The sequence below is a fragment of the Echiichthys vipera genome (assembly GCF_963691815.1).
Source record: "Echiichthys vipera genome assembly, chromosome: 12".
NCBI lineage: Eukaryota > Metazoa > Chordata > Actinopteri > Perciformes > Trachinidae > Echiichthys > Echiichthys vipera.
Genome location: NC_139837.1, coordinates 16,903,316 through 16,921,040, shown reverse-complemented (window position 1 = coordinate 16,921,040; position 17,725 = coordinate 16,903,316). Strand labels below are relative to the sequence as shown.

At 41.1% G+C, this 17,725-nt stretch overlaps 3 protein-coding genes across 4 annotated transcripts in view; all 3 read left to right on the top strand.

Moving 5' to 3' along the window:
• The first annotated feature begins 157 nt into the window (after window positions 1–157).
• LOC310954594 (ras-related protein Rab-15-like) lies at window positions 158–5,992 on the top strand. 2 transcript variants are annotated; one of them, XM_083924160.1, is made up of 8 exons: window positions 158–274; window positions 364–458; window positions 3,661–3,721; window positions 3,807–3,867; window positions 4,198–4,275; window positions 4,446–4,535; window positions 4,973–5,038; window positions 5,162–5,992. In XM_083924160.1, the coding sequence occupies exons 1-8, from the start codon at window positions 264–266 to the stop codon at window positions 5,318–5,320; spliced, it is 621 nt and encodes a 206-aa protein (XP_083780286.1). In that variant the 5' UTR covers window positions 158–263; the 3' UTR covers window positions 5,321–5,992. The 2 variants fall into 2 exon arrangements, with proteins under 2 accessions (XP_083780286.1, XP_083780285.1); XM_083924159.1 differs by having other exon boundaries at window positions 205–458.
• A 661-nt stretch (window positions 5,993–6,653) lies between these two features.
• gpx2 (glutathione peroxidase 2) lies at window positions 6,654–8,025 on the top strand (the record flags this gene model as incomplete). The annotated part of the gene is made up of 2 exons (XM_083924095.1): window positions 6,654–6,875; window positions 7,305–8,025. 2 exons carry the CDS (start codon window positions 6,654–6,656, stop codon window positions 7,656–7,658), a joined length of 576 nt encoding a protein of 191 aa, XP_083780221.1. The 3' UTR covers window positions 7,659–8,025.
• A 1,818-nt stretch (window positions 8,026–9,843) lies between these two features.
• LOC310954758 (signal-induced proliferation-associated 1-like protein 1) overlaps window positions 9,844–17,725 on the top strand; it is a 37,590-nt gene continuing 29,708 nt past the window's right edge. Inside the window, exon 1 of the mRNA XM_083924409.1 lies at window positions 9,844–9,937. The gene's annotated coding sequence lies outside the window, so the exon portion shown is untranslated. The remainder of the gene's footprint in view (window positions 9,938–17,725) is intronic.

Genomic DNA, 17,725 nt, shown 5'->3' with positions numbered 1-17,725 from the left:
AGCGGACACTCCCACTCCAAGAGGCATCTCCTTCAAGGATGCAGGTTGCATGCTGCCTTCTCGGTCCGTAGGAAATGTTTCAGACCACACAGGACGTCAACTGAAATATCTTGGTTTTGTGACACAGTGTTCTGACTGTAGAAGAGAACGGCTATAACAAAAGCGAAGCGGATGCATTCATTATATGCACGTAAACTAATCAGCATTGCTCGTTAGATTTCAGAGTTTAGAAGCAGTATTTTCCGAGGGACCCTGAAGGCGGCATGCAGCAACAGTGAGCCAAAACTACATGCAAGAGGCATGCTTACTTCTATATTTTAGTTTTTTGATCATCATGGCTAAACAGTACGACATTTTGTTCAGGTTGCTCATGCTCGGAGACTCGGGGGTTGGGAAGACGTGCATGTTGCGCAGGTTCACGGAAAGTGAGTTTGATCCTGCACATATTTCCACCATCGGTAAGCCATCCAACAAGTTTTCCTTTGATTGTTTCAGCACTCACCCTGGTGCGTGTTGGCCGTGGGTTGAACCGGATAAACACCAGTGAGCGCTTTTCAATGTGCAACTATTTAACTACATTTTCAACATGTAGTGTTAGTTTCCCTTTTGTTCAAAGTGGTTAAGCAGGCCTGCTGCTCTAGTGGGATTAGGACAAAGTGCCTCAGGTCATAACAACCCTGAAACGAACCTGTCAGTGCAAGAAAGCTACACCATTCTGACGGTTCTCGGATTATGAATACATTTTCTATCTTAGATGTGCCCCTAAAGAAAGGATGTCTGAGAAAACAGCTGTTAACTGTCACAACAGCAATTGAAAGGAAGGAAAACATGTCCTCTACCCTCAGTGTGTCATATATATTTGATCCTGTTTTGCTGTTCAGAAAGACTGATTTGCACATGAGTGCTTCAATACACTGCTGCTTCTTTTCCTGACTGTGATAAACTCATGACATGGAGGATAATGGTGAGGCTGTACATTATTTCCATATAAGCAAAGAAAAGCAGTCAGCACATACTTCTACTGGAGGCTGTTAGTCGTGGCTCTAAATGGGAAGTGCTGCTGTGTACAGTGAATTTAAAAAGGTTTGTGAACTGTAAGCTGGATCTCAGCAGAGCTTTACATGGGATTAAACCCAGCTATTTGAGAAAGTGCATAGTATGTCAAATTTCCTCGCTTTTAGATCCCTGAAGTTGTGATACTTGGTGAACATAACATCCAGATCTACAGTTTATCACCAGCGCAGTGTCTTTCAGGTTAAACAGACCTGCCCAAGGCTCGGCTTTGCATATATTACATAAACACACAAAGGTGAAGCACATAGCCACATTTTTAATACACCAACACATGACAAAGTGTTAAAAGGCTTTTTGTCCTACAAGAACCACTGTTTAGTGATGTCTGTAGCACTGCATAAAATACATTTGAGTTTGAACCGGTCTCTCCTTAAGCCAAACATCAGACACAGTCCTGTTTTATATAATCCAATTTTATCCACAGTAACTAAAGGAACCCAATTTGATTTTTGATATACTTTTACAGGGATGTACATTTCCTGATTCACTAGAAGCCTTATATTGAAAACAAACTCATTTCGTTGTATCAAACAGAAATTCTGCTGGCCAATAGAGTAATTCACTATTTTAATGTCAATACTCCAACTCCTAAAGTGTCACCAGACCAATTAGGATGAAAACATGCTTTGATGCTCCAGGTAAGATGTGCACAGCTAGACACGCTACGGATTGCAGATCAAACAAAGACTATTGGATCTGACATATTTAAAAGATAAACTATTTAATTTGAATGCAAAATATGCTTTATAAGGCCAATAGCCAAAAAGGATTTCACTAAAATATGATACACTGACAATTAGGCGCAGTCAAAAACCGTATAATACCACTTCCCCTGGGGTCTACCTGAGCTTGCTACCTGCCCTCACATAGGAGGGGTGAAAGGGAAACATGAGGGAAAATGAGGAGTAGAAAATTGGATTTCCATAATTAGATATAATAATAAACCCATTTACTTAACCCAAAGTAGTGCTGGGTGAAATGGCTAAAATCTTCTTTCCTGATATAGGTCATTTCATATCTCAAAAATGATTGATATCATGATATTGAATATTTTCTGGTAATTCAATTAATAAATAGTCCACATGAAATAACCAGATGGTAGAACCTATTTTTGTATGCACCTTTGTGAATTAAATGCTTGACATGAATGAAAATTACTAATTAATTAAGTATTTTCTTCTTTTTACTAAGAACTTTAGTGCAAAATAAACGTAACATGCAAACATCCAAACTTAAAGTGTCGTCGAAATGACTTAATTTTGCCATAATACAGTTCGGCTGCTGTTTTTTCGACACCACAATAGAAACGACATGGAAAAATGACATACAACTGACATTTTTATATCGTTTTGACGCTTTATTTTTTTTTTTATTTACACAAGGAGGTAAATAAATAGCCACTGTTGCAAAAAAGATACACTTTTCCCCATCTTCTGAAATGAGGAGAGTTGGCTCCTCCACCAACAAAGTACTGTCACTTCACATATGTTCTTAAAAAGGTAGTGTAAGAACAGGCGTACAGTACAGTTTAGTATATGACTAATCGTTTCACAGTTAGGCAACTAATTGATTCGTGAACCCGAGTGAACTGAAGTGAATCTGCACTGTCACGCTGCCATGGCTCCCTGGGACACTTGAATACAGTGCATCATCAGTGCGTCCAGAAAACAGTGCATCATTCATGTTAGTAACACGTGTTTTTTCGGACAAGTCTGCTGTAGAAAAAAATGCCCATAAATTAACTATTAAGTTTACTTTTCAAGCAAAAATGCCAAACACTTGTTACACAACTTGTTACAGCTTCTGTCCTCTGAAGCATTGCTTCTTTGTTTTTTTTGTCTTATGTAATATTCCACTGTAAATCTCTGTGTTTTGTACCTGAATAATCATGAAAATAATCAGTAGATGAATCATTATTGAAATTAATATACCACACATATTATATTTAGGATAAATAATCTAAAACGTAGAATACTGTGTTATGTACTCTCATGATTCTTGCACTTTTTGGGTAGTATCTTCGTGGTTGCATGCACTTATTGTAGGTCACTTTTGATAAAAGTATCAGCTTAATGAACGTAATGTGATGTTGTATATAGCGTGAAAAACGGAAATTAATGTCTTGTGGACTCAGCATAAAAACTAAACAAGAATTGATTTAAGAAGATAAACAAAATATTGTCTTTATTGTTTATATAAATAAACAAATATAGCCAGCATCTGGTGCTATCCTGTCACGTGTCTTTACTCTCTTGTCCTGTTCAGTCACAGCTCTGTAGCTCACATCAGCTGAAACCCCTTGTTGAGACACGATGGTTTAAAAGCTGACACTATGCAGTGCCTGAGATACTATTCATTAGAAATAAAAGTGTCTCTGAGCAACACTCATTAAATGCTCACAGACATGCATTTGCCCATATAAAATACCGCAAAGCAGGATTTTCACCAATTTGTCACAGTTGCTTAAGTGGTTCCAGTTGGACCTTGTGAAGGTGTTTGCAGCCCAATTAAAACAAACTTGCCTCTGTTGTGTTGTTGACTCGGCTTTTCTGTGAAATAAAGTGCTTTTTTCCCTTTTTTTGGTAGGAGTTGATTTCAAAATGAAAACACTAGAAATAGACGGAATCAAGGTGCGAGTGCAGATATGGTAAGTCATGTATAATTTTACAGTATTTAGGCTGGCGTGCAAATTGTTTGATCTTCTTCTGATGTGTGTTTTGTCTTCTGTGCAGGGACACGGCAGGTCAGGAACGTTACCAGACCATCACCAAACAGTACTACAGGCGTGCACAGGTGATCCCTCCATAAGAACAGAACAAGTTACCTTCATGGGCGAAGTGCCACTGCTTGGTGTGTCTATGAATGTCTGTAAAAGCTGAGGTGGCTGCGCTGAAGTGTGGTCAAAGTACAAGTTGGGGATAGATTTAACTTTTAGTGGCCAAGTGCAGTCAGAGAATCTAAATTTTACAACAAATTACTTCCTGCCTGAAACATATGAACACGCCTCCCAGCTGCAGAAAAATGTAATAGTTGCGTCAAACCACACTTTGCTGCTACTTTGTGTGTTTTCAGCATTATTGTCACGTTCATTCTTTAATTCTTCTTCTTGTTTTTTTTCTCCAGGGTATCATCTTTGTATACGACATCACTAGCGAGTCGTCCTTTCAGCACCTTGTGAAGTGGACCGGTGATGTGGATGAAGTAAGGCAATGAGCACTCTCATTTCACTCCCTTTGCCCTTCACAGTGACCCAGTATTTGTACTTGCTGCACATCCAGTGTGGCCTAGTGTGAGTGACATGATGATGAAGTCCCTTGTCTCTGTCGCTGTCTGTCTTTTTTGTTGTTGTTGTTGTTGTTGTTGTGTTGCAGTGTGCCCCAGACAGGGTGCAGAGAATCTTAGTAGGAAACAAGTCTGATGAGGAGCTCAGGAGGCAGGTGACAACGGACCAAGGAAGCAAGGTTTCATTGTACCTTATGTTGTGGGTTTTATGAGGGTTTTTTAATGGTCTTTTTATGAGTGATGTTGTAGATACATCAGTCTATGAGATACACAAAAGCGTCCAAAAGTGCCCATTAGTCATTGTTTTCAGTGTTACGCAACACATTCAGTGATATAAAGTGAGCTAAAGGATACACAGTTAAATCTCAAAGCTTTGTTTATCAGTTTGGCCCTTATTTAAAAAATACATGCATATAAAAATGAGCATACAAGCTAATTTGTATGAATATCGATATGATACATGGATAATATGCATATTAAAAAGAAGTTGATAGGCCTGCGAATAACTACTTACGTCCAGTCTCCTGTGTTCATTTACTCGTGGAGAAAACTGACTAAAGCTTTGAAATGCCTTTTGTTATATTTATTAATAACCATATCCTCCTGGATATCGCAGCTAGCAGAAAACTATGGGATGGAGTTTTTTGAGACCAGCGCATCCACAAGCCGTAACATCAATGAGGTAGGACACACTGTGCATATCCAAAGAAACTGTCACATTCGAAATGTGCACAAATACTGCGGGGAACTCCCTGACTACATTTTTATTTATTATCTTTGTGTATTTATTTTTTACTTCCTTCAGGCCTTCACTTGCGTGACCGAACTGGTGCTGCAGGCTCACAAGAGAGACGTTGACAACTTGTTGGGATCTCTGGATGATTATCTGGAGACTGCTTTGGAAGAAGAGAAAGGCAGCGAAGGCACCGGCAACACCACTCGGAAGACATGCGCCTGCAGCTAAAGACATTTGTTTCCAGTTGAAACTTGACCAAGCCCTCCTCCCCATTCTTCATAGATACTTTGACCTGTTGGCCATGAGGGTTGGTTTTACTTTTTGTAAGTCGGTGAAGTGTTAAATTCAGTTTGCAGCAGCAACCAGCAGAGGGCCCCTTCTGCTGCATGATCATGCAACCCTGTAGCTAATGAGGACTATATCTACAGTGCATGAAGGTAGCTTTGAATTCATTTGCTCCAGCAAAACGATCAATGCACAGGCTCGCTTTATTTTCCCTGGTGTAATGAACTATACACCTGTAATACATCTGCAGAATGGTTGGTAGCATGGGGATTCATATCCGATAAAAGTGTTTATTAAGTTGCAAAGATATATATGCTACGACACGGTAGCCAGAGGACAGAGTTGAATTATTTACACCTTGAAACTCAAACCAAGCAAGGGAGGATTCTTTTACACTTGTTTCCTCAGGGGGGGACAGCGTTGTGCCATATTCAATGACCTTTCTGAATGCAATGCATGTTTGTTTACCATCCTGAATGCATATGTACAGTTTGTTTTATGAATGTGACTGGTATTGCCTATTGCAGTGTTGCTGCTGCTTAAATTATTATTTTTTCAGGGTCTGCTGATGTGCCACAGATATGTAATTTTAATGTAATATTTGGAATTTAAGGATGCTGCAAAAAAAATCTAACAAGGTATAAGTTAATAAATATAAGTTATACATATAATTTAATAAATCTAAATTGCCATATGTAAATCAATATATTTGGGTACCTGAGCCTCACTGAGTCACTACATTTTAGATGGAGAGTGAAGTTGGGTCCACAGAGAGTTCAGGCAGGTTCATTTATTTTTCATCACCTGCTTTGAAAGACGCATTAAATCTTTGATGACTGAGAAAACCGATACATGTCATAGAGATACCAAAAAGGATGAATACATGCCACAATATGTGCTTTTTTCCCTCACAATGAGCATGCCAAATTCATTCTCAGGATATAACTCACATTTTAAAAGACTTCCTTGGATTAACAGCATGTTTGGGTTCAAATCAATTCTAAAGATTAAACACTTTTCAAAACTTATTCAAAAGAGGATAACACAATTGTAAAATATGCAAAAACTACCTACATATGTGGTTTTACAGTCAGTCACATCAATCTATCTGCAACTTGTAAAGAGTATTGTATGTCAGCTGTAGATTAGTTTCTTGCAGAGCTATTTGACACCAATGAAAGGCAGCTTTCTGCTCTGAGTGAGTCACGTGACCGAACAGTTGATACAGTCACATTGAGATCCCGTCTCCCTCCAGTGAGGATGCACAGGAGTCAAGATGACGTTCATCGCCAAGACCTTCTACGACCTGAGAGCCACCACGCTGGAGGGAGACTCGGTGGATTTCAACGTGTTTCGGGGACGGGTGGTCCTGATAGAGAATGTGGCCTCACTCTGAGGCACCACCACCCGGGACTACAGCGAGCTCAACCAGCTTCAGAGCAAGTACCCCCATCGGCTTGTAGTCCTGGGTTTTCCCTGTAACCAGTTTGGATATCAGGTCAGTGGACGAGCATAGTTTGGTTGTCTCTACAATATTGCATAAAATCACTTTTGTGCTGATGATGTTTTATTATTCATGTCAAACCTATTTATCAGTTCACCTGTTAATACAAAACATCACCCAATGAAATGCTTCCTCTGGATATATAATACATTTTTATGTACTGGGAGATACACCTGAATGCCACCAGATGTTTAAAGCCAATGCATTATTTGATTATTAAAACAGGATTTTGAGTTTTGCCTATAACTTTCATACTGACAATTAGATTTCAAGTACCTGCCTGACACACTTCTGGAGAGGGATTGTGTTTGCAGTGTAATCAGATTAATTCCTGTTATCACCAAAGTTAGAAGCAAACTGTGGCCCTGAAAGCCTTTATAATATTGCTTGTGGAGTATAAAAACAAATACTTGTTTTTTACAGGAGAACTGCAGCAATGGTGAGATCCTGAATTCCCTGCAGCATGTGCGTCCGGGTGGCGGGTTTCAGCCCGGCTTTACCATCTTTGAGAAGTGTGATGTCAACGGGACAAACACACATCCGGTCTTTGCCTATCTTAAAGACAAGCTCCCCTATCCCAATGATGACCCCACCTCCCTCATCCAGGACCCCAAATTTCTGGTTTGGAGTCCCATCAGCAGGACGGACGTCTCTTGGAACTTTGAGAAATTCCTCATCGGGCCAGAGGGAGAGCCCTTTAAAAGATACAGCAAAAAGTTCCCCACCATTGACATAGAGCCTGACATTCAAAGACTCTTAAGATTAACCAAGAACTAATAATAGCCTCCGCCTCTTAATGACTTCTCATCCATCACAGTCAAAACTGATATGCTGCCCTCCACACTTTTAAGCCTTATTACATGAGGGTGATATTCTGAAAAGCTGAGGGGATATTATCTGAGGCATTGTAAGTGCTTAGGAGTAGTGGAGGAATTAATTCAATAAGCCGATATATAAAATGAATTTTCCAGTACAAATATGGGTATACTTTCTAGAAATGACCACTTACCAGCCAGGTATTTTCTTATTCATGTCCTTCTGTTCTTCCGTCTGTAGTATCCTAGCCTGGCCAGCAGATGGTGCTACTGGTCTGATGTTGCAAATAGAGAGAGAACTTCTTGTCATGCTTTTATGAATTAGCATTCACCCCACACACACTCACAAAATGTTTGCACTGGAATAAATCCTCCAAAACCAATATTCTCTCTCACTGGTGTATCTTCTTTTAATTGGACTTGTAACCAGAGAGGCACCTGCTATAAAGATGTGCCTTTGATGCAGGGTTGACTAAAATAGATGTGTCTGAATCAGCTCTGTGTAGGCATAGTAATCAGGCATGAAATACAGCAGTGGGAAGCATGTAGGAATTATGATGCATGTTCTCATCGCACAAAAGCTCACAGGCCATTGCTTAATTCATCCTCTAGCCTGCTGATTCATCCTTTATTTGTTGAGATCTTCTTTTTCCTCCAATTCACAAGATCTACATTTCTAGTTTTGCTGACTCCAGTAGGCTATAGCCGCAGGAATGCTTTCCTACCACAGCGACAGTGACAGTGAAGACCTGAAGAAGTCCTAAATCCTGCATTTAGGAGAGTATCAATCTTGCCACTGTGTAATGAGCTATTATCCAGCTTTCATTTTCTATGCACAGTGTACATTGTTAGCAAGGTCTGCAGATTAGCAGTGGATTTTGTGCACATCCGCTCACATCCACATCAGCTGATGATGTCAGAGCCACAGGCTACACAGGCCAGGCAGTGCCCTATTACAGTACATTAGGTAAACAGTATAACACCCAGTCACCGGATACTGTTTTTTTCTGTTTGTCGATTGCCTGACTCACTGTCTTTGCATATCACATTTAAATATTTGTGTTGTTGTGATACATGAGGGCATTTGATTAATATATGCCCACAGGCCTGCTGGTCTGTGGCACACAGTCAGGTAAGTAATGTTTCCTATTAGAAGCAACAAATATTGGAGGAGGAATACCAGGGGCCTTTCTCCTCCACCCTCTGCACTGCTCCCCTGCACACAGTTTGCAGAAAATCACCGCCAAAGATCGTTTATGTGTCCGCCACGAATTCTACCTTCATCTCTTAATACTTGCATATATTTGCATGTATGTTGATCCAAATAACCCTGCAGCATTATCATATACATAATAGAAATAAGAACACTATTTTTATAGTAGGCACTTCATGATATTGAAAAGTTAGGCTTATTTTAAGACAGCTTTACATTTTTTACACATTTATACAATTTTCACATTTACATTTACTCATGCTTCCATGAGTATGGTTGATAAGCGGTGATTAGTATAATTTAAAATGATAAATAAATATCCTAAAATGAATTTATATCTCATTATAAAGTAAAGATAAGTGGTGATTAATATATTATAATTTGTAATTATTACATATACTATAAATAATTAAATACTACTAGTTGTGGCGGAGGGGTGGGATTAAATAAATGATACTTCATACCACCTTTAAATATTGTTTTTATTTTCTGTTTTACATATTCGAACAGTTCAATCAATGGTTACCATAATAGGCCAGCGGGAAGATCACATTTAAGCACCAGCAGAAGCAGAAACAGCAAATAAACTTTGTTCAAACTTGACCAAACTTGACCACAGTGGAACATTAAAAGGTGTGTAACTGGACCGACAGAGAACAGTGTCTCGGTAAAAGTTCGTAGTAAAAACTAGAGGGTATTATTAGCAGCCTGTTTTTAACACAGAGTGGGAGCTCTTCGTTTCCCCTTCTGTCCCTCTACCCAACAGGTGAGCACTGTTGCCACGGAAACGTTTGCTTTCCCCCCACCAAGCCTTCTCGCGAGACTCCGGGGGCAGAGAGAGAGTGAGCAAAAAAGAGGGAGAGAGGAGGGGAGGCTGTCTGAATGATCTCATCCCTCCAGCAGCTGCATAGCGCAGCGAGGCAACCCCCGTAACTTTCTATAAAACTTCCAAGTTGCATTGTCGGACAAACGACACACCGGGGCCATTTCTCGGTTTTGGACCCGAGCGAACACGTTTCCCCGAGAAGGTAAGGGAAGCGCGCTGCGCAGTTTTTATGTTTCCGACTTAACAGGACCTTGTTACGAGTTGAAACAAAAGGAGGAAAAACACGCTCCGTATTGTGTGACATCTCCAAAAAAACAGTCTTGAGGCAGAAAAGGAGAGAAGTTGAGTCCAGGAACGTGGTGCTATAGTCATGTGCGAGGGTGTTGTTCGTGGTACAAGGTGCCTGCACACATCTGTCTGTGGACAAAGCATATCAGTGTGCGGTGTGAAGGTGCAGTGTTGAACCAGTGCGCAATCAGTGCCAGTGTTTTTGCTTTTACCGATAGGGCTGCTGCTGGTAGACGCAATGGACTCTGTAAGAACTGTGTGTCCCCGACTATCAATGGGGCTGTCAGACTGCACGTATATCGGCGTCGTTATTATACGTCAAGGGCATTGTCTCAGCACTGCTTCGGGGGAGACGATTTACAGGTGGTATCATGCACTTCCACCGCGACATGTGATGTCTCCCCCTTGTGTAACTGTCACCGTGGTGGTGTACCCCGTGCTGTTGCCACACGAGGGAGGGTTTCAGGGAGGTGATCTCCCTTGTGTCACATCTGTCTAGCCCTGCAGGGAACTGTGATTTTTGTCCTCAGAACCTGCCTGGTTCATCATCTTATTGTGAACAGATAAGGCCAGGCTGATCGCATCGTGAATATGGGTTAGCTTCATCAATACCATACCCCCCTTCAACCCGCCCCCCCCCCCCCATTATCAGTAACAACACCCAGTCAGACCCTCTTTCTGTTGATCTATGTATGCATGATGTGCAGATTAGACACAAAACCAGCCTTTAAAAAGAAAAGAAATAGTATGACATGGCGTAGAAAATGGGTAAAGAATACAGATCACAGCTACATTATAGAATACGAAAGATTTGGCAATGCAGGGCAACAAGGCAAACATAGGTTTGTTTGAATAGTAACAACCAGGAAACTGTGCCAACCTTTCAAAGTTCAGACGTGCAGTATTGTGTCCAAAACCAGCATATTATTTTACCGTTCAGGTGGGACTTTGAAAATCAGCGTGTTCCCCCTCTAACTGAATCATAGTCTCAGCTCCAGACCAGTAGCTTGTTGGAGTTGGATAACTTGGCATGAGTCAGGTGAAAAAAAAAAAAAGGAAGCTTTGGAGTTTAGCTTTTGGCAAAGATCAAGGATTTTTAGCATTCTTGATAGGCTTAGCTGACCCACGGTGGGCATGACTGATCATACATGGAACAGAATTTCTTACTTGTGAGTCTAATCTCAGCTTTGTCCTGTCTAAATTATAGCTATTATTCACACTGGACTGCTTCTTGCTTTCTCTGATGGGATTTCTTTCTTATAGAGAATTAATCTTATGCAAAGGCAGCAGCAGCTTTATAACACTATTGGGGGAAGCATGCATGCTCTGTTTTTAATCTGCCACAGTGGGCCTACAAGTCTGTGTTTCATGCTGCTGACAAAAATACCATTCAAGGTTAAGATAAGACATCCTCGGGTGGCCTTAAAACATCTAATAAAGGGAAACTAGTTTGCAGACATTGTAGCGTGATGCCCGTATGATATATTTTCATTTACAGGCAAACTCAAATCAAAATTTGACTGTTCCTTGAAAACCCCCGCTGCTACTCGCATTTCTCTCCAGCATAAATAGTCCTCCCCCTGGTTTATGACTGAAGGACAGTTTCTATTTTCACTTTTTTTGCATCATACTTCTCCCACAACAATAATGATTGTTATTGTGCTTTATTCGTCTCAGTCTTTCTAACGTGCTCAGTACACAGAGGGATGCTTCCTGTTGCTAAGTTGAGCTCATGTTTCTATTGTCTCTTGTGCATTGGCTCGAAGGGAATAGCTCGAGCAAAGATAAGAGACAACAACAAGAGAAGCATTGTGCTGCTTTATAATTTGCCTCTCTGGAATGTGTGGGCTGCAATTATGCTAAGTGGCCATCATGAAATGCTCCGAATTACCTGTTTACATTTTTGAATGAATGACATGATATTGTGATTAATTATTAATAACTTCAAAGTGCATTATTCTGTTGGTTCAGTGACCTTAATGTACAAAAAACGTAGGTTTTTGACCAAACTCTTTTTAAGCAGTGACGTGCGGCTTCACTGGTACATTCAAAGTTTAAGATTGTATAATTTTCCAAACTTTTTGACCCTCATCTTTTGGAAATGTGCAGTATCAGCTGACTTGCTGCTGTTAAGCCTGTGTCCCTGTCATCTATAGCTGCCTCTTACTGATCACAGACGAGAAGACAAACTAAACAGACCTTCAGATGTGGTCCTGGGTGATCTCATGCTACAAGGCCCATTTCTTCATGTTTGTTTATTCTTTGACAGACACCAAGATGAGTCATGTATTCATGAGCTTTGACACAACCTCCAGTAATAGTTTGAAATACATCGCTTCTTTTGAAAAAAAAAAAGGGAAGCTCCATCGGTTTTAACATGAGTGATGTGTCTGGCCAATATTAGTCAGCCCATAGTCAGATGTCATATGACTTGATGGTGATATGACCTCCAGCTTTTTTTGTGTGTGACTGTCTTTTTTCCGCTGGTGACTGAGGGGGGTTGATGAGTTTGATTGTAATGAGGTGTGACTACGGGTCCGCATTTCCTGCTTGCTAAACTGTTGGAATGCTTGTTCTTTGTCTGGATCGGACAGTCCACTGTATACCAGCCAATGGAGAGGAAAGCGGAGGGCTTGAAAGCCACAATAGTGATGATGTAATCCTTTTTCATTGCACTGTCACAGAGTAAATGTGTGCAGACAAAAGAAAAATTCCCCCTCCTTTTCACCCCACCTGCCACAAAAGTTTGGGGAATTTTTTTACCTCACAAAAAAAAGAAAAATGCACGCAATTTATCTACGCAGGAGATTCTGTGGGGTCACCGCTCCGGAGGGAGTCAAGTTGTGGGACAGGTGCAAAGTGTTGCTGTTGACTCAGATCTGGACCTTTACCTGAGTGACAGCTGGGTCGCAGTTTGGTGGTCTGTTACTTATACGCTCATGAACTAAAGCAACCTCTCTGTGACTTGGTTGTGCCATGCTGCTGCCAACTCTCAACCCCAAACCAGAACCCACAGTCATGCAAAGATCAGACACTGTGTAATTCCCCTTTTCTGCTCCCATCAAACCTCATACGTGCTGAAAATAGTATGACATGGCGTAGAGATCGGAAGAAAAAGTTTGACAAACAACCGCTGAAGAAAAACTTAAAATGAGAGAAGGAGAAAAAAAAACTTTCCATAATGAAAGCTGGAATTCTGATTATGATGTTGATGATGATGTGCTGCAGGCTGTCTCCCCTGCCACACAGAGATGACGTGCTTGGTATTGTCTCGACATGTCTGCCAGTTGCTACACTGTCTCTGTGCTTGGCCTGCACGCTCTCACTGGAAGGGATTACAGAACTCTGCTCAGAGAAGAATCAAAACATCAAGCTGAAGTTGCAGGCCCGTGCCCCATGCAGAGCCTGTGTGGGCAGTGGCGGAAAAATAATTCCACATACAAAAACCACAGAGGTTTTTGCTGTTGTCCCTCCTGTGGACAGAAATCTGAGAAGCAGGCAGGAATGCATAAGGGCTTGGTCATGGCTGAGCTCAAAACAGATCTCAATGCATAGACAGGTCTGTTCAGCTTGTCCTCATTCCTGCGCGTGCTTACAACTGTTTTTGTTACTTCCAGGAGCTACTTTTTACCTTGTAATGTGTAGTAAAAGGGGAATGCTGGCACAACAATAACACCGTGTGAGGTTTTCTCCTGACAAACACTACTCTCTGAACACTGTCTGAGCTGCTTAAAGTAAATCTGAAAAAGTCAAAGCATTCTTTCTGTAGTTTGTGTTGCGCTTTGTTTCCTGTACTGAAAGTTAGAAAATCCCTCCTCATATTGCTCCAAAATTCCACATCCTCTGCTTTGGAACGAGGGAATCCATTTCCACCCTTTGAGTTCCTGCTTTGCTCTTAGGAAAGCCGAGAGGGAAGAATGAGACCACTGTGAACCAAAAGGCGTCCTTTGCTAGATTCAGAGGACCTTTTAAACAAATAGAAGTTTCAACCGGACTGAGTGAAGTGAGTAAGATGTCCTACTGTCACCAGTCCTGCAGTATGTCCATGCAGTTCAGTATTATTTCCCTGGCCTTTAAAAAAAAAAAAAAACATACGCAATATTGATGTCAAAATAATTAGGCAGTACATTGTGTAACATAGTGTCTGATGAATTAGCCCATAGGCTTTTTTCTAGTTTTCTTTTGCTTAAAGTGCAAAGGCCAGATAGGGCTGGCTAATAACAAACATGACTACTTTCCCAGCCTTTCCTCTCTCGCTGCCTGTTTCCTGTGTGTTTCATTGATGTATTCCTGGATACCCTGCCTACAGCTCTGCTGCACAATAGAACACATTTGAAACTGAAAGCTGCCTTGTAAATGAAGATGAGCATACGCAATACCGGCACGTAGAAGCTCTCGAAATGGAATATGGATATGAGAGTGCTTGTGCTTAGTTCAACCATTATCATTATTACTAGGAGGAGGTAAGGTGGTGGTGTTGCCATGTTTGTGTTTACTTATTTGCCTTGAATGCTAATTAGGAGGAAGTCACCAGCAGGTGTGTGCTACTGTAAAAAGATAATCTGCCCCTATACACATCTTGGTTTGTTGTTTTGCCCTGAATGTTCACCTTTTGCTTGGGATGGGAGCTGACGCGATTTTATTGATACCAATGCTCGTATCGATTCTGCTTCTCAGTCTGATTTTTTTTTATCAGTTCCCTTATTGATTCCTGATCAGTTTTCTGTGTAAAAGAAATGTGGGCCTACACAGGTTTTGAGCATCATCGAGTCCGAACACTATGGATAAAATAAGTGTATATTTCCTTTTTTTAAAAAACAGTTTTCTAAGTCAGAGGGAAAAATCTGCTAGGCCTGCCTGCGTGGCGTTATGTTATTATGACGCCACATTTTGAACCGTTTCTTCCTCTGTGCCATGACCCCCTTGTTACAAGTTTCCAGCAGCATAGTTTTAGTTGCAGCTCAAACATGCCGGCATCAACCAAATGAACTAAGAAGCCAAGGCATACGATTCTGGATCCAATTCTGATTCGTTACTCTACTTGTTCTTGATTACCATCAATACTTCAATCATTTATTTATTATTATTCCCATGTTTTAAAAAAAGAAAGAGAAACAATGTTTTTTTTAATTATAAACCATGTTCAGGTGCTTTATAAACACTGTGCAAGTATCAAAATGCATAACTGTACTATCTGCGATACTGTACTTCTATCTTATTCTATTTTATTGTTGTTCATATTTTGTATTTTATATTTTATCTTATTTTTAGTACTTCTGATTGCTCTGTACCGCTGCTACGATGACCTAATTTCCCCTCGGGGATAAATAAAGTTATCTATCTATCTAACCAACAGAGAAATGCACAAAGGCCGTATACAGAAACTGTGCCCTTAAACGAGCCGTCAGGACTTCCGTACAGTTATGATGGCACAGCTATACTATATATTTGTACCTGAAAATGAGCATTATATGGGACCTTTTAACTGGCCCTAGTTAAAGCATGTGTTGAAATGCCGATCACTATACTGTATACACAAACACTGTTAGATGCAAATGAGGACTTGAACAGAGCTCCTGTAGAAACGTGCATGTTTTCCTCCTCTGTGACTTCTGGGGATGCAAAGTCCTGATTACTGCCAGCAGATAGATAAAAGGGGAGGGGGTGGTTGGGGCGTGTTAATTGCATTCTGCTTCACTCTGCATCCATGAACCAAGACTAAAACAGTAGAATTACTGGGACATGTTGTCTGATTAATAAAGCAGATGTTAATTTGTTTGCCGTTTGCTGTCGTATACGTTTAAAAAAAGCATTGAAAACACCGCGCCCTGGGCTGCTGTTTAAAACGAGATTCAGCTTGCATAGAGCTAGATCAGAAGCATGAATAACCACAGTTGCTGGCGTGAGTGTGCCAGTGCAGTGCAGTGCAGGCCAGCAGCAGAACGCTGAGCAGGTTTGCACTGTGATAGTCTGGCACAGACTGTGATGTAGCAGGGCACCACTGTTATGCAACACTTGCTGACTTATCGCAGTCCAAATGACTCTGTATGAATTGATTAACTCTGCGGCCTGACTGTTTATAATTGGACTGGAAGTGTACCGCGCTATGCATTGGACGTGTGCCAAAATCAATGACATGGAAATGGTTCACGTGTATAACTTTGCCATACTGTTGTTGTGTATGTTGTGCCCCCATTGTTGTGCATTTATAAACTATTTGCTATTTCAGAAACATAATGCTGATTACTGAGGCACACCTGAGACCTCAGCTGGGGAATTAGACTGTCCTCCAAGCTGTAGGGGACTACACAGTCAGCCAGGTTTCTCCAGAGACATGGCGGAGAATCCTCCTGAGGTTTTCTGCAAGGATAATAAGCCCTTCCTTTGCTGCCCCCCCAACCCCCCTTTCACTGAGCTGGTCTTTATGTCATCTCACACTGAAGCTTCCCCCCTGTCCCCAGCACTGCAGCCCACATTGTTGCCTTGTTAAAGTGCTTACCTGGCAAGATCCTATTCTGTCTATTTTTTTTTTCTGCATTCATCCTTGCAAACCAAAAAGGGTTAATTACAAAATTGTAGAGTACATCTTGTGCACTCGGCACACAATTAATGACTGGAGGCAGCGCAGCAGTGATTTGGCCATTGTGAGGGGATATTAATCAAGCCTTCACCTTGACTCTGGCCTTCCACGATGGCTGGCTGTGTTCTCCTTTTCACTGTTGCTCTCTCAGCTAAGGATCCTATTGTTTTCTAGCAGCACTCTCATGCTCCTCTGTCACTGATATTTGTCTGTGAAGAATCCTTACATAGTTGAAATGCATCCAGTTATGGCTGCCCCATCCATCTCCATAATCAAATTAGTTGATGTGCTTTACCGTGATTGCTGCAGAGGTGTATTTGTTGGCCAAGCTGCTGCTGATTGAGTGCCAGATCAGTTTGACTGATGAAAATGAACTCCAAAGGATGTGTAGAGCATCTTATGATAGATTTGATTGCATTCTCCACAGGCCTTTAAAATAGCCTGTGGTCAATGCTGCTGCTGCAGTAGTGAAGCTCAAGTTTCTTATGTTTGCTCAGCGAGGTCCCGACCCTTCCCAAACTGCCTAAACAAACCATCACAAGTGCTCTTCTTCCATAACATCACTTTGTCATAACCTGTCCAGACAGCCCTGTCAAAATGAAGAACAAACCAACATGCCTTCTTAAAATTCCCTTTCAGCTTCACAAAGAGTTCCTATTGTGGGTTTCATGTTCCCTGTGAGCAATCCATTTCTTTGTTAGTGTTTTCATTCTTTTCTCTTCTGCCATGCTGTTATCTGATCTGGGCATTCAGTTAACACGTCTGTTTTTTAGCAACAGATAAATGGTTGGTGTTGCATAGGCTATGATTGTCTCTTCAAACACTTGATTATTCCTGAGGTTTTAATACATTTAAAAGGTACTTTACTTTATTGTCTTCATAGTCCTCTGTGATTTGGCTTGTTTGCTACCTGTGTGTTTGGGCAGAGGATGTGAGAGGACAGGGCAGTGGATGACTGTCAAACATCACAGGCATCTGTCATATTGACACTTTTGCTGTGAAAATCTGCCAGGCCACTGTCAACTGACCTTGCTGCTCATACACAGTTGTACATGAAGACTTAAGTGCTCTCACCCTTGCCCTGTCCTCATCACAAACCCATGAATACAATCTCACTCACCC